Raw genomic sequence first — 15,294 nt, forward strand, 5'->3', positions numbered from 1 at the left:
CTGTGGGGGCCAGACCTTTTCTCAGAGGGGGGAGGGAATCCTAGCTCTCTAGATTTTGCCCCTAGCTTTTTTTTTTTCAGTTTGGCCCCAGACTATACTTCATGTACTCCTGACACAATAACATAGACACATGTACAACTAACTGGGTATTATCAGGAGTACATGAATATTCATGTACTCCTGGTATTATTATAATGAATGAAGCAAAAATATATGATTGTCTGTAAGTGTAATAAAAAACGTGTTTTGCTTTTCAGGCTAAAGGTTCGTCGTCATCGTCATCATCAGTGAGCTGACTGAAAGAATACACCTCAGCTCTCTGCTTGCGTTTCTTAAAGTATATACCCACACAGAGGATGGCTATCACCATGACAACCACACTGCCAAGCAAAAGTAGGGACACAGACACAGCAATGGCAGTCACTGGTAGAGAGGGCTGATCAGTCACTGCAGTGCCTGAAATGTGGATGTAATATTTGAAGTAGTTTATGGCTTTGTTACTGTCTGAACTTCAACTCTATTATAAAAGCTAAACTTTACATGCTTTTATGCTGTTACTTTAGAGAATTAGTATTGTGCATGTGATTGACATACGATATTCATAATAATATGTAAGGTTGTCAGGGTTGCAGCTGCTCCTATCAAGACTGATCCGAGTCATGGGAATTGGCGTGAAAGAATATAATTTTTGAACAGTGAAAGTCATCTGTGGGTAACTGAAATGAATATGCAGTTCACAGCCTTATCACATATTTAGTACCTGAAAATCCATAGAGTAATTGTGATTAACGAATACAACGTCAACAGTATAGTTAATACTGCCCTCTGAGAAACTTCTGGTCTCGTTTCGATCAAAGAAATCTTTCTCTGCAACGTTATTGTCTGACCCTGTGAAAGCTACGGCTTCTTGGCACGGAAGAAACAAAAAGGTGATAGGTGAATCAGCAGCTTGAGCAAATATACAGTTAATTGACGAGCAGTTCTGGTCAGTGGTGCATGTTACTGACAACTGTTGTTGCAATGCTGGTGAAAACTTAAAGTTGGAAGCCACTTTGTCCATAGACTGACACATGCACGAGTGGGGGTCGAGGGGGAATTCAATGTTAGGAATAATCACAACAGCTATATCACCCTCGAAAATGCCTGTTACCTGCAGTATGAGAAAAGGCAGTGATGTAAGCACTGTTATAGGGTTTGGTATCGTTATGAATTATGTACGTGCACTGTTTCGACATTGTCTAGCTAGTAACCAGTGAAGATTGCTAACTCACACTTATGTTGAGATGTGTAGTATTCCTATTAGTATAAATACTAAAATCTCCTTCGCTATGGTACGTTGGCTCGGGTCCACCGACAAAGTAAGTAGCTCTGAGCAGAAAATTCGACGAATCACTTGTACTGATCGATAGATCCACTCTTAGTGGGTCCGAACACTTGTCAATCACCATGACAGCATTAGCGAAGTGGTTGGAGCACTTAAGTTCAGAACAGTTGCTCAATGGCTGACAGACGGATGGAAGAGCAATGTGGGGGCAGGACGAGAGATCAGGTGGTGTTGTCACTCTAGGGGTGGTTGGGTGTGTACCAGGTAGTGTTGTCCCCCCTCCAGGGGTGGTTGGGTGTGTGTCAGGTAGTGTTGTCACTCCAGGCCCTCCTGTTCCTCCCTCTGTGGTACAAATGCTGACTAGTGTGCTGGAGCCAGGGTAGTAGACCAAGTCATTACCACAGTTGCTACGATCAAGTAACACTTGAGTTGGCTGAAACAGAGTAACTTGGATGCCAAACGTTAACGAGGTCACTGAAGCCTGCATGTAAAGGTTTGTGTATAAACATGCACTTGTGTAGGAGTGCACATTCCTGTTAGGAATTCAAGGACATGTGATTAATATGTTTGTACAAACACAACTAAACAAATGCACATATAATTTATTGCAATCCCAAACTTACGCTGAAATACAGTGAGTAGTTGCTGTTGTTAAGGTCCATATGCACAGTAAACGGGTACTGTCCCTCCACAAAATTCCTATCCTCAGTCTGATTGAATAAAGCATTCTCACTACCCCCTGTTGTCGGGTTAGCACCAGACATTAATATTGTCTCTGCACAGGGATCAAAAGTGAAAATAATTGGCTGATCAGAATTGTCTTGGAATGTGCATCGTACAGAAGAGCATGCCTCGTCTCGAGTGCAGTTGTAGCTCAAAGTTTGAATTGGCAGCTGGAACTGAAAATTGTTGGCAACAGTTTCCATCGACTGACACATGCACAAATGTGGTGTGAGAGGCAGGGTAACGGATGGAATTATTATAACAGCAATGTCTACTTGATAGACACCCGTCGCCTGTAGAGTGACACAGTTGCATAACAAGGCAGTAGCTAGAAACATGAAGATAATGCCTACCATAAATGTAAGGTGAGTGGTGTTTCTGCTGTACGTTGCTGTTATCTGCAGACCCCCAACATTGTTACATGTTGATATAACATCAGCACCTCCGACAAGATACTCCTGAGTCAATGGACTCTCTGTACTCACTACCAGAGAGAGGGACAGAGGGTCAGAACATTGCGTGATGGTGAGTTGACTTGAGGTAGCAGGGAAGGTACCACTGCAGGTGAGACGAGAATCAGAGCAGTTGTAATTGCACCCGGATGGGATATGAGAAGAGGTGGGGCACTGACTGAGTGCACAGCAAAACAGAGCAACTATAGAAGAGAGGGGATAATTAATAATCTATGTTTGTTTTACTATCAGAGTTGTGATTATGATGTAGGTATATTGTATAAGAAGAGTTCATTGTATCTACACCCAATAATACTGTAAAGTACCCGTTAACCAGCAAGCAATATGCAAGATAATGCGTGAACTACGGCTCTGAAGCTGATGTGAGGGTCACGTTAATCTACAATTTGGTAGATGGCACAGCAGGGTCGCTATAGCCGCTTATATGCCCCATACTACACACACTAGTTACATTCCACTTTATACCAAAATTTTGTGCTCATATATACAGGACTAGACTGTATCTGACCGCGAAAGTGTTATTTATAGCAGATACATCTTTATAGGGAACAAATATTTCGGATCAATGCTCAGTACAGTGCACCCTGAAGGAGTGACTCAGGCTAGATTTCAAGCTCAAGCTAGCTAGCTTCAATGTCAAACCGACTCGTAGATCACAGCTGTTTTATATGTTTCCTAGCTTTAGACTCTAGAAAAAATATCTAGACATGTAAAAACTTACAACCTACCAAAAAAGATAAAGATTTTCATCTCCTCCTAGATCCTCTGTTCCACAAAGGCAGTGCTGAGTTCGAGTAGAAGCTGATCGATCAATGTGTATTTGTTTATTGTAAAGATTGTCACAGTAAAAAATTAAAGTCTCCTGGCCGATTTTTATTTGATAGAACGGAAGGAGTTCAGAAAGTACACCATAATGTGTAGATCGATCATGTAAACACATGAACATGCAGGAATCACAAGACTTTAAGCCAGTAGGCAGAAGAGGAGTATGTTCTTTTGTTCATAATAGCTCATTTTACTTGTACGGTGGTGCCTTATCAATACCTGGTCTTTCAGCATTCAGGCAAACACCTCATGTGGACATAGAGATGTTGGACATGCACAGTGGACTGTGGTCTTCAGTAGAAACAGAAGTGCTTCATTCTCTACCCCAATTTACATCTGGGGCATGCTGTGCTGTGCTCAATGACAACCTCTACATATTTGGTGGTTGGTTGGCTGGATTACGTAATGCTCATATTCACGAGCTGGATTTAGAAACGTTCTGTTGGAAAAAGCTCCCGATCAATAACCCTGAGAATGGTCCTATCTGTAAGGACAAGGCAGCGATGTTCGGCTATGGAGACGACATGATGGGGGTGTTTGGCGGTTATGGTTACCCCGAGAATGATGCGCATGCCCGATTAGAAGGAAGGGCAGCACAGTACCACCGGGACACTACTAATCCCTTTTTCTCTATCTATTGGACGAATGAGCTTCACCTGTTTCATGTTGGGAAATGTACGTTAAGCAGATTAGGGGTCCATCTTCGGTTAACAGTGAAAAGGGGAATTTTCCGAAAATCTTTATGGCATAAGCACTTTCCTTTTGTAGTGAGGTATAGACTAGTCTCTGCACATGCACATAGACTCTACAAATGGACCTTTGTCCTATTTGTGAATTCGTTCTAATTTTTTGTAGCCTACTATAATAACTCGCCTAAACATTGTGTTTTCTGAATAAGGCGATACTGACGTTTTGCAACCCTATACATTATGTCAGGAGTGCATGAATGTACATCTTGGGCATGCTGTGCTGTGCTATTCATGCGCTCCTGATAATGTACATAACAAACGAATCATTATGGGTGAAATGTCTATAATTATGTCGTATATTTAGAGGTCACCTTAATTAGAATAATGTGTAAGTACGATAGCCTAGCTGTGGCCATGCAATTAACGTTTCTACCTCGAAATTTAAGATATATTATAGCTCTCTTTGTCTCACCACACAGCAGAATGGATTGTTCCTGTTGTCACGGGGATCCCACCACCTCCCTGTGCAGCCTTCTCTATCACTAGAGTTGACCCCCACAGATTGGTTATCTTTGGGGGAAAACAAGTGAATAGTAGAGTCAATGAAATCCATATACTGAATTTGGACACCTGGGTATGTGGTTGTATAAAGCCTGCCTCTAGAGAAAGCAGTAATTAGGAGCGGATGTGGGCATGGGGACAAGGCTAATGGTTGTATAATTATGATTAAGATTAATGATTTCTTAGTGCATGTACCTTAACTATGCATTTTATTTAACACTCGTCTTGTATGAATAATGTCATTGTTCATTGTTTTTCACATGTGCCGGTTACTATCAGCATACTTTCCAAATACAGCATTGGAGTGGTGTTAACCTTCCCTCGAGGCCCGAGGAACCATGGCCTGTTGGGAGGTCCTTCCATACAGCCTGTAGTCTGTTTGACCCGTCTGCAATCACACCACCTTACCCACCATGTGGTACAGTATTTGAGTGGCTCCCTTGTCCCACTCCTGACCTTGCACCATGTGAGCCTGCTGTCACCGTTGACCCGAAGGTAATTGTCTTGTGGGGTATGAGCAATGATGCTGACCCTATCGATGATGCATGGGAGCTCAATGTCAACACCCTGACTTGGAAGCAGGTCCACTTGCCAGAGGGTGCTGGACCAAAACGAGCCTGGCACACTGCGTCCGCCTACCATCCATCACCTTGTGAAACCCTGGTAGTGGTATTTGGTGGAACATCTGAGAACATGTATGTAGTTCCAGACCAACAACTGACGAGCATTTCTAAGCCATCACTGCTTCACTTTGGTTAGTTCTCAAAACTTTTATTGCTATAATTATTGACCTTACGAAATCACTATTAATTTTGCATTGTAACAACTGAAGAGCATTTCTAAGCTGTCAGTGCTTCTCTGCGGTTAGTTCTCCTGATCCGTCTCATTTTCAAGCCATAATTATGTATGTACCTTACGCAAGCACATTAATTACTAGTATGGCTATAGAGTGCAAATGATTAATAGCATAAGTAACAATGGGAAGGCTACTAATTGCAGGAGGCGTAGGCGAATGCTATTAACCTTTCCATGAGTGCTATTAATCCCTTATTCAATAAATAACCATACTATTGATTTCTAATTGTGTATGATGAAGTTCTCTGTAACATTTTTGGCCGTGGGGTTATTTGAAAACGATCTGGTCATTGACGTATATACAGTGTGCAATTACTGGACCGGATGTGATATGGGATTAATTGTTGTACACTCCAGTCACTAATAGCACATCATACGTGATTATTGCATTACCGAAACATTGCTCATGCATCCTCAGCCCTTTTTTTTTATCTTTACCGTAGCTATAATTGTGTACATGTTATAAACTGATCGAAGCCACGCTCTATCCCTTCAAATTATTAACACTGCATGTAGTAATAATTTTATTCACCCCCTCCAGGTGTTCATCGCCTCTTTGAGCTCTGCCTTCAGTACATTATCGAAGACAAAATCCTCATGTCCCATCATGACCATCTCCCCATACCTGCACACCTGCAGCAGCAGATACGAGAGCAAGTGACCAGCAACCAACAGTTGTCCATTACCAGACTGTAACATTCATACGTACAGCATACGTGCAATATTATGTTTGTTTTTTTATAAATCTATATTATACAAAACAATGAAATGTGAATGAATGTTATTATACGCAATGCGTATATTTGGCTACTAAGTTATAAATCATTATCATCATCATCATCATCATTGTCTGTGTTGAATGTCATCCGCTGAAAATGGTACTCTCTACGAACACGTTTGTGACGCCGGATTGCCATCACTATGGCTACCAACATCACGATACCTCCAATAGACACCAGGAGAATTGTCACAGGCACGGCCACAGCTATCGTTATTGACTGACTGGATCCTGATATGAAAATACCAGATATGAAATATAATGGTAGTAGTACAATACACTGGTCTGCTGGAATAGAAGCTAGTACATGCATGACCTGTATACAAATTTGCTAGAGCACTTGAGAATTTACTAGGCTTATGGACCCTGTATTGCACAAAACTGATCAGCTATAGTTCTGACAGCTATTAATTGCTTAGACGCTACCTAGATCAACCTTTGGATATGTAGAAATCCTGGGGGAGCATGCCCCCAGGTAGGTCCTGGCAAATTATGCTCTTTTCCCCGCCTATTATGCTTTTGAGCACTGCCCCAAATTCAGCCTTATTATGCTTGTCGAAAGAACCTATTAATGCTCCACATTGACGTCATAAATATAATATTTTTTCAGCTGTAGTAACAAGTATTGTGCATCAGCTATAACTGAAGATTCAACATAATGATTCTAAAAGAAAAAAAAACACAGGTTCAGCAGCAGCAGCTAGAGGACCGTTGTATTTTAACTGACCAAATTCAAATTTTTAACCCTATTATACCAGCAATAATTTATGACCTAATTTATTATGCCCCAAATTTAATTATGCCAGGGCCTACCCCCAGGTCCCTAGCTTATGGCAAGCTTCGCCCAACAGTAAGTTCTTATGCCAATCTGTTCAATCTTCTTGTGCCACTGGAAATGGACTCTAATTCCAACAAAACACTGTACAGCAAGTACTAGATTAGTGTTAAATAATAGGGGTTATTGAACACGTACATGTACCAGTGTGTCAACATTATAATGGGGGATGGGGAATCTTTTCCAACAAGGGGATTTACTGCTTTTCTCAAGGGATGAATTGTTTGAGGTTACGACCGCACACCAGGTACATATAAATGATTTGTCAAACAAAACACGTACCTGAGGGAAGCTTGGATGGTGAGACCATAGTGGATGTGTTCCTAGTGGTTGTGACGATAACAGCCGTGTAAAACGTTCCCATAGGTGGACGGGAAGAAGATTGAGATGAGCTAGCCAGCTGTTGCAGTGATTCACATGTTTCGCTCGCTCTTGGTGTGGGCGATGGCATACGTAGCGGAGTAAACGTACGGGTAGTAGTGGGTTGTGTGGGTGTGACAGCGCGAGGGCATTGCGCTCTGTTAAGAGGAATTGTTGTTTCAGGAATGATTGTAACGGGGGCAGTTCCTGCAACTACAGAAACAGTAACCTGCAGGTACAAGATGAGCAGATCAGTACAGATACACATGCAGTGACTGGCTTACATTTATAGAAATCGAATCTTCATTTGGGGATTGCATAAGGTTGATGTTTAAAGTGCCAAGTCCAAAGTTTTCTTTACGAGACTTAGTAAGTGTTTCATTGTAAATAACTTCCCCAAGTGCATTCCTTTGAACCACATTCACAGCTGGTGGGTTATGACAAGGCTCCACAGTAACATCAAACGAGCCAGTAACACCACCAGGAAGTTCACAGTGAAGTCCAGAGCATTGGACATTGGTGACACACAATTGAGATGAGCTAGCCAGCTGTTGCAGTGAATCACATGTTTCGCTCACTCTTGGTGTGGGCGATGGCATACGTAGCGGAGTAAACGTACGGGTAGTAGTGGGTGTGACAGCGTGAGGGCATTGCGCTCTGTTAAGAGGAATTGTTGTTTCAGGAATGATTGTAACGGGGGCAGTTCCTGCAACTACAGAAACAGTAACCTGCAGGTACAAGATGAGCAGATCAGTACAGATACACATGTAGTGACTGGCTTACATTTATAGAAATCGAATCTTCATTTGGGGATTGCATAAGGTTGATGTTTAAAGTGCCAAGTCCAAAGTTTTCTTTACGAGACTTAGTAAGTGTTTCATTGTAAATGACTTCCCCAAGTGCATTCCTTTGAACCACATTCACAGCTGGTGGGTTATGACAAGGCTCCACAGTAACATCAAACGAGCCAGTAACACCACCAGGAAGTTCACAGTGAAGTCCAGAGCATTGGACATTGGTGACACACAATTGAGATGAGCTAGCCAGCTGTTGCAGTGAATCACATGTTTCGCTCACTCTTGGTGTGGGCGATGGCATACGTAGCGGAGTAAACGTACGGGTAGTAGTGGGTGTGACAGCGTGAGGGCATTGCGCTCTGTTAAGAGGAATTGTTGTTTCAGGAATGATTGTAACGGGGGCAGTTCCTGCAACTACAGAAACAGTAACCTGCAGGTACAAGATGAGCAGATCAGTACAGATACACATGCAGTGACTGGCTTACGTTTATAGAAATCGAATCTTCATTTGGGGATTGCATAAGGTTGATGTTTAAAGTGCCAAGTCCAAAGTTTTCTTTACGAGACTTAGTAAGTGTTTCATTGTAAATGACTTCCCCAAGTGCATTCCTTTGAACCACATTCACAGCTGGTGGGTTATGACAAGGCTCCACAGTAACGTCAAACGAGCCAGTAACACCACCAGGAAGTTCACAGTGAAGTCCAGAGCATTGGACATTGGTGATACACAATTGAGATGAGCTAGCCAGCTGTTGCAGTGAATCACATGTTTCGCTCACTCTTGGTGTGGGCGATGGCATACGTAGCGGAGTAAACGTATGGGTAGTAGTGGGTTGTGTGGGTGTGACAGCGTGAGGGCACTGTGCTCTGTTAAGAGGAATTGTTGTTTCAGGAATGATTGTAACGGGGGCAATTCCTGCAACTACAGAAGCAGTAACCTGCAGATACAAGATGAGCAGATCAGTACAGATACACATGCAGTGACTGGCTTACACTTATAGAAATCGAGTCTTCATTTGGGGATTGCATAATGTTGATGTTTAAAGTGCCAAGTCCAAAGCTTTCTTGACGAGACTTAGTAAGTGTTTCATTCACTATAACTATCCCAGATGCATCCTTGCCAACAACATGTACAGCTGGTGGGTTATGACATGGTTCAATACGAAAATCAACTGAGCCAATTCCAATCACCACACAGTTTAACCCAGTACACTGGTCACTAGTGGTACAGGTTCCAGAAGTTGCAGCCAACTGCTCCAGCGCTTGACAAGTGGGGTTGAACACAGGTGTGGGGTACAGTTCTGAAAGCATAAAATTGACAAAATAATTGACAATTGCTACAAGTAGTAAACAGCAAACAGTCGCTATACACACATCAAATCCAAGACAAGAGGCTTGGCCCTGTTTATGATTTGATATACATCTCAAGCTTCATGCATACCGCAACACATGGTCTGGGGAGAAAACCATTAATTTGTGGCAGCTATAGGCCTTTTATAGGGGCATCAAAAATAATAGCACAGTACAACCTCGATTACCTGGCCTTCTATTATCCGGAACCTCGATTATTCGGCTTGGCAATTCTGAAAATGGGTGTGTCCCCATGGATACCATGGATACAGGCATGCACTGCTGTTTATCCATAAAGTGGGTGGATCAAGGTGTAGTTTATATACATTCAATTATCCGGCAAATTTTCAGTTACCCAGGCTACCCCTGGAACCAAGTGTCCAGATAATCGAGGTTCTAATGTACCACTTAGGGTAACCATCCGTGGCGCCATACACAGTCTGAGAGAACCATCTGTTCTACCAGGGATACAAAAGAAAGAGGGATTGGAAACGAAAATGTTTGCATGAAACACTCCGCATTATAGGGCGTGGCTAAAACTACAAAGGATTATATTTATAATCAGCATGCTCATTACCTGTCTTGATTGTTCTACAATGTGTTGTACATAGAAACAGTGAAATTGATCATTTTTAATGTTGATTTTTCTAAAAAGTAAAGAGAATTTAGCTCTAAAAAGTCGAATAAGCCATGCAGCCACTATCACTAAACAAATAAATGCTATACAAGAAGGAATAGCCTTTACTATGAAGTTGTGGGAGGTCAAGGCCTTTGGTGTGTCTAAAAGTATACTAAAGCAGTTTAAAGGACTATATATAATGCAAATTTTATGAACAGTACAGCTTATCTATAGCATGAAGCCATTCTATGTAGCACTTAGATACATAATAACCAAGTCAAGCAATGTCCTTCGCTGTTTTGATTTCACAGCAGGGACAGAGAAAAGTAGACATAGAGTAATTCAAGCTAAACTCAACAAAAATTGGAAACAGAGTAAAGACAACGGACTTAGAGCTTGTCAGTGGTATAAGCTTACTTCTCTCGAGTACCTCCCAGCCCCTGAGTGATCGCCAGTGGATAGGAGAGCTCGAAACCAGGGATACCAAACCACAGCGCAGTCCTCCATGTAATTATTTGCAAGCGCGATTAATTACACAGAGTGCTTCACCGGATGTCAGTCCTTTTACACAGGGTGTGGGCGGTCATTTCCAATCTCTCTTTCTTTTGTATCCCTGGTTCTACAAGCATATATTTGATATCCTGTCTCATAAATATTCAGGAAAGCCATAATATTTAACTGACGAGAATGAAGGAAAAAGCATTCCAGAGCTGCCACATCTGTCAATTTTGGCATTAGAACAACATGAATATCGTATTGCGGGTAATTTTCGTGGGGTAAAAAATTCGTTTATCTGGAAAACGGTGGTTTTCGTGAGTAACAATTTCGTTCAGTCTCGTTGCCTGCACTGCATTCATACGTTCCGGTAAGCCACGCCTACGCTAAAATTTCGTGGAGGTCAGTTTTCCCCACAAAAATTACCCGCTATACAGTAGCAGAGAGATTTTGCTAGAGGGGATTGTAACAATGGCATGCGAATGCCTGAACATTATACAATGCTACCAAATCCCATGCACTAAAATGAGGAAGACAAAATTTGGCCCTTTGGGTGGACCAACAGTGGTTGTATAATAAAGAGGCGGCCTGCTAACACAACACACATGCTATGGAAACTTTGGGCTGTAACATTCTGGTTATAGAGTACCCCCAAAACAATCAATAGAAAATGTAAGCAAATGTAAGGAAGTGGCATTCAGTTGTCCCCAACACAACTACAGTACCAGAGATTAAAGAGAGGGATTTGAAACTAGATCGCTTGAATACATACAGGACTTCATAGAGGGGGGGGGGGGGGCGCGGCACTCGCCCCCCCCTGGCAATTGTAAATTTTTGTATTGCTATTCATAACAACAACAATGATGAGTTATTTATGAAGCTACTTTAATTAAAATACGTCCACAATTTCTTCTAAGTCACTATCTAAGTCACAAGCACATGTATACAGAGAGAGTGAGAAAAGCTTGTGTTGCTCAGGCTATAGCTATGGCGCTTTTATCTGATGACTCATAGTATAGTACATGAGTCTAGTACCATTCAGTCCAGGCAATTGAAACTAAGGTAGTTCAATTTAATTTCTGCATTTTTTTTAAATTTTATTCCACGATACTAAATAACCACACAGACACCACAGTTCCTAGGAATGTACCAGATGCGATCTAAACACATCCTGGGAGGGCATGCCCCCAGACCCCCCTAAATAGATAATCGCCTCGTCTCCCCCAATTTTTTTTCCCCCCTCAGTTAATTTTTTTTGTATGAAGGCCTGAGTAATAAACTTGGAAAATCGTTGTTGCCAAAATGGGAATGGTACGTTATCTTTACTACTGCAAGTTCTATGTGAAATATTTTGTGGGACTGCTGCTACATATAAAACTAGAGCACTAAAGTGCAAACCCTCGGCTGGTGACGTGACATGATTATAAAGAAACCAGAAGAGTGATATAATGCAGTGCATGTAATAATAAATGTTATGTATGACTTATTAAACGGTCTAGCACAGCAACTCAGGAGCTAAACCAGACTGGAGGCATGCTGAAGCTTTGAGAACAGGGTTTTAGTGGTACATAGATAGATATATGCACTGTGGACTAAAGTCTATTTGTGTTGAGTTTGACCTTCATAAAGTTGTCATAACTTTGTTATACTCATAACTTTGTTATACTTACTGAAATTCAAAGTTTCATATACCATTGGATTCCTTGTTAAAAAGCGCTTCTATCTATATGCTGTAGAGCTGGTAAAAGTTAGCATTTTCTACGTAGAAGTCCCAGGCATACTTGTCCAGCATGTGGACCATGTGTAAAGCCATAATTGTAAAGCCATAATTGACCACATAGCTTCCGGGGTCGAACTCAACGCAAATAGACTTTAGGATCACAGCAAAGAAGCCTAGAGTCTCATGCAGAGAAGTATGGCTCCTGGAGTAGGATCCCAGAGTCAGCTAACAGAGACAAACCAGACACAATTCTAGCTTTCTATTGTATCGACCCTTTTCCACAAACACACAAAGCATTGGATTATGTTTCGAATAATAGCCGCATCCAACTAGGCTAATTATAATTATTGGCTTATGTTTCAAATAATAGCCGCGTTTAGATTTAGCTAGTACGCAAAAAGCTTCTTAGGTTTAGCTCGCCTTTTCTGCGAAACAAAGACTTCTTTGCAAAATCTGCCAAATTTTAAGCCTTAGTTTTAGTTTTAATGCTACAAGTTTCCCTACGTACAAATTGTGATGTCTAAATCACCAGGTAAGCCATACTGAGCAGTGACAGACACACACACAGACACACAGACACACAGACTACTGTAACCATAGATAGAGTAAAGAGGGATTGGAAACGGAAGTACCCTCGAAGTACCATCCGTGTATCTCCGCGGTTTTAATCGAGGCTTACTTTTTAACACGAGGGCTAAACATGAATAATTCATGAGAATTGTTTTGCTCTCTGTAAGAAGTCCACAGGAATTCTGATATTCATGCTCGTAATTTAATATATCCCGAGGAAGACAATAGAGGACAAAATTAATACAGTCCTCAATTGTTAAAGGTGGAATGCATACCTGACTGCGTTCCAGATCCACTCCAGGAGTCATTATCACCACTGTGCCATGATTCATGGTCTCTTGCGAACAGAGTAAGGCCATTGTGGTGGGTAGTGATGACAGCCAAATACGCCACAAGCAGGCAGCTCATGAACACTGTCAGCACGACCAAAACTCCTTGCTTTCTTCTATTCATACCTAGTCTACCTCTATAGCATTTATCAAACAACAGTGGCTGAATGCTGAACAGAGTCTACTGTGTACCATGCACCGTGGCCCTCGATAAAGGAAGTGTACGTAGATCTACGTGTAGATCAAAACCACTCAATTCTATTTATAGATCTAGACAGAGAAATCCAGTGACCCCCACAAGACTCCCGGGATCCAAAAAATTGTGTTTCACAGAAAGTTCAAGGGTCCATCAAACTTATCCTAGATGCAAAATGTTTGCTTCTGCCATCATCTTGCTTACTGTGGCTATCAATGGTGAGTAAGCATTATATTGATGGATCCATGGTTCCACTTCTGACTCTGTAGAAGTGGCTTTGCAACCAGTACCCTGGCCACCACTTGTGACCAGCTGCAATGTCATGCCACGAATAGCTGCAGACATGACTGTTGCAGCTGTCGGACAGCTCTCTTGTGTCAGCTCAGGGTGGCCAGAATGTGACACCATCTACTGTAACGTGGTTTCCAACAGTGAGCAGCTGGAAATACAACTGCTTCCCTGTTGGGAGTATCCAGCACTCTGGTTGAAGGGCAGGGACATCAATGGTAAGGAGATTCTTCAGCACATTTTTTACAAGGACGTGGAGACATTTAAGATGATGATCGGTGATGCACAAGTTACTCTTTATGTTGCTATTGTGCAAAGGAGCAAACTGACTGTGGGTGTTGAGGTATTACATATATACCAGTCACATGATGTCTGTTTTTTTATCATTTTCAAATTTCTTTTAGGTAACCGCTCAAGTTGGAAATAGCAATGTAACACTCATTCCATACAGAGACATCCCTCTCAACACTTCATTCTGTCAAGGTACTACATCATGAATCTAGACAAATTAATGCATACAATAATATTTTGAACAGATCCTACTCCTCTCACCTGTGAAGTTCTTGAGTTTATTGAGCAATACATTATCGTGGAGCAATCAGCCTGGACACATGACCCAGCCCTTACTCCTCAATGTTTAATACCAGACTCAGCACACTGCACCAGTGTCAAGTGCCAATGGCCATCCAACCCGCTTCATAGTCAGCAGGCAGAGATGGACCTGCTACCTTGCTTAAAGCCGGCTGGAATGAGGATTAGTGTGAGCAATTCACAGGATGGTGTAGTTTTCAACCACACATTTCAACAATCGGAGATAGTTAAATTTAACTCTGATACAAAATTAAATGTGACGTTAACTCACCCCCAAGAAGGAGTGATAGGACTAGAGGTGAGTCTACCGAACGAAGGTTGAGCAGTTTGTGTATTAATTTCTTTTATAGGTAATCTCAATAACAACCACTCGTAACTTTACTCAGCTCTCCTTTGTGAGAGTGCCTCTACCAAAGTGCTCCACATTTGTCGTTTCTGAGTAAATTAGTAAATAATAAATTTTTCAGGTAGTCTTGTGTATAGAGAGAGATACATTATGATCTTTAGTCCTAATATGTTGAATTTGGTGGTACGAACTCATGATTTTTCCTATCCATTTTGTATTATAATTATACTCCCTATCTGATCATGATCATTGTTTTTTGTTGTTCCGCACTCTGTATGAGCGGGTAATTTTTGTTGGTGCAAATGTTCGTATCAACTGCATGTCCTGCAATTACGTATTATAACTATTCATACAGCTCATGATCTGCAGGAGAACCTATATTGCGGTAGACATATAATTTTGTAGTTTTAATAACCGTATTAACACGTCCCGTACCAGTTATACAGTGCTCTGCAATGCGAAAATTTCCACCATACAAAAATACCCATGGTACCGATACATGTACATATATATATAATTATACTAAACGCTTATAAATTATTCAGCACAATAAACTTATTATTTTATTTA

The 15,294-nt window shown here is 41.5% G+C and overlaps 4 protein-coding genes across 4 annotated transcripts; 2 read left to right on the forward strand and 2 right to left on the reverse strand.

Annotated features, from left to right (window-relative positions):
- Nucleotides 1-106: 106 nt before the first annotated feature.
- On the reverse strand, nt 107-3,406 carry LOC135350338 (uncharacterized). The gene is made up of 7 exons (XM_064549095.1): nt 3,249-3,406; nt 2,401-2,702; nt 1,948-2,340; nt 1,272-1,805; nt 761-1,150; nt 595-706; nt 107-456 (listed from the first exon to the last, which is right to left on the reverse strand). Exons 1-7 carry the CDS (start codon nt 3,268-3,270, stop codon nt 254-256), a joined length of 1,956 nt encoding a protein of 651 aa, XP_064405165.1. The 5' UTR covers nt 3,271-3,406; the 3' UTR covers nt 107-253.
- On the forward strand, nt 3,386-6,278 carry LOC135350340 (kelch domain-containing protein 1-like). The gene is made up of 4 exons (XM_064549097.1): nt 3,386-4,020; nt 4,514-4,668; nt 4,893-5,349; nt 5,992-6,278. The coding sequence occupies exons 1-4, from the start codon at nt 3,459-3,461 to the stop codon at nt 6,144-6,146; spliced, it is 1,329 nt and encodes a 442-aa protein (XP_064405167.1). The 5' UTR covers nt 3,386-3,458; the 3' UTR covers nt 6,147-6,278.
- Nucleotides 6,125-13,534, reverse strand: LOC135350334 (mucin-2-like). Its single transcript, XM_064549088.1, has 7 exons — nt 13,250-13,534; nt 9,214-9,521; nt 8,706-9,158; nt 8,207-8,650; nt 7,708-8,151; nt 7,346-7,652; nt 6,125-6,459 (listed from the first exon to the last, which is right to left on the reverse strand). The coding sequence occupies exons 1-7, from the start codon at nt 13,425-13,427 to the stop codon at nt 6,266-6,268; spliced, it is 2,328 nt and encodes a 775-aa protein (XP_064405158.1). The 5' UTR covers nt 13,428-13,534; the 3' UTR covers nt 6,125-6,265.
- A 25-nt stretch (nt 13,535-13,559) lies between these two features.
- On the forward strand, nt 13,560-14,986 carry LOC135350344 (uncharacterized). Its single transcript, XM_064549103.1, has 5 exons — nt 13,560-13,717; nt 13,769-14,130; nt 14,192-14,270; nt 14,324-14,676; nt 14,729-14,986. The coding sequence occupies exons 1-5, from the start codon at nt 13,675-13,677 to the stop codon at nt 14,819-14,821; spliced, it is 930 nt and encodes a 309-aa protein (XP_064405173.1). The 5' UTR covers nt 13,560-13,674; the 3' UTR covers nt 14,822-14,986.
- Nucleotides 14,987-15,294: the final 308 nt, after the last annotated feature.

The sequence above is a fragment of the Halichondria panicea genome, chromosome 16 (assembly GCF_963675165.1).
Source record: "Halichondria panicea chromosome 16, odHalPani1.1, whole genome shotgun sequence".
NCBI lineage: Eukaryota > Metazoa > Porifera > Demospongiae > Suberitida > Halichondriidae > Halichondria > Halichondria panicea.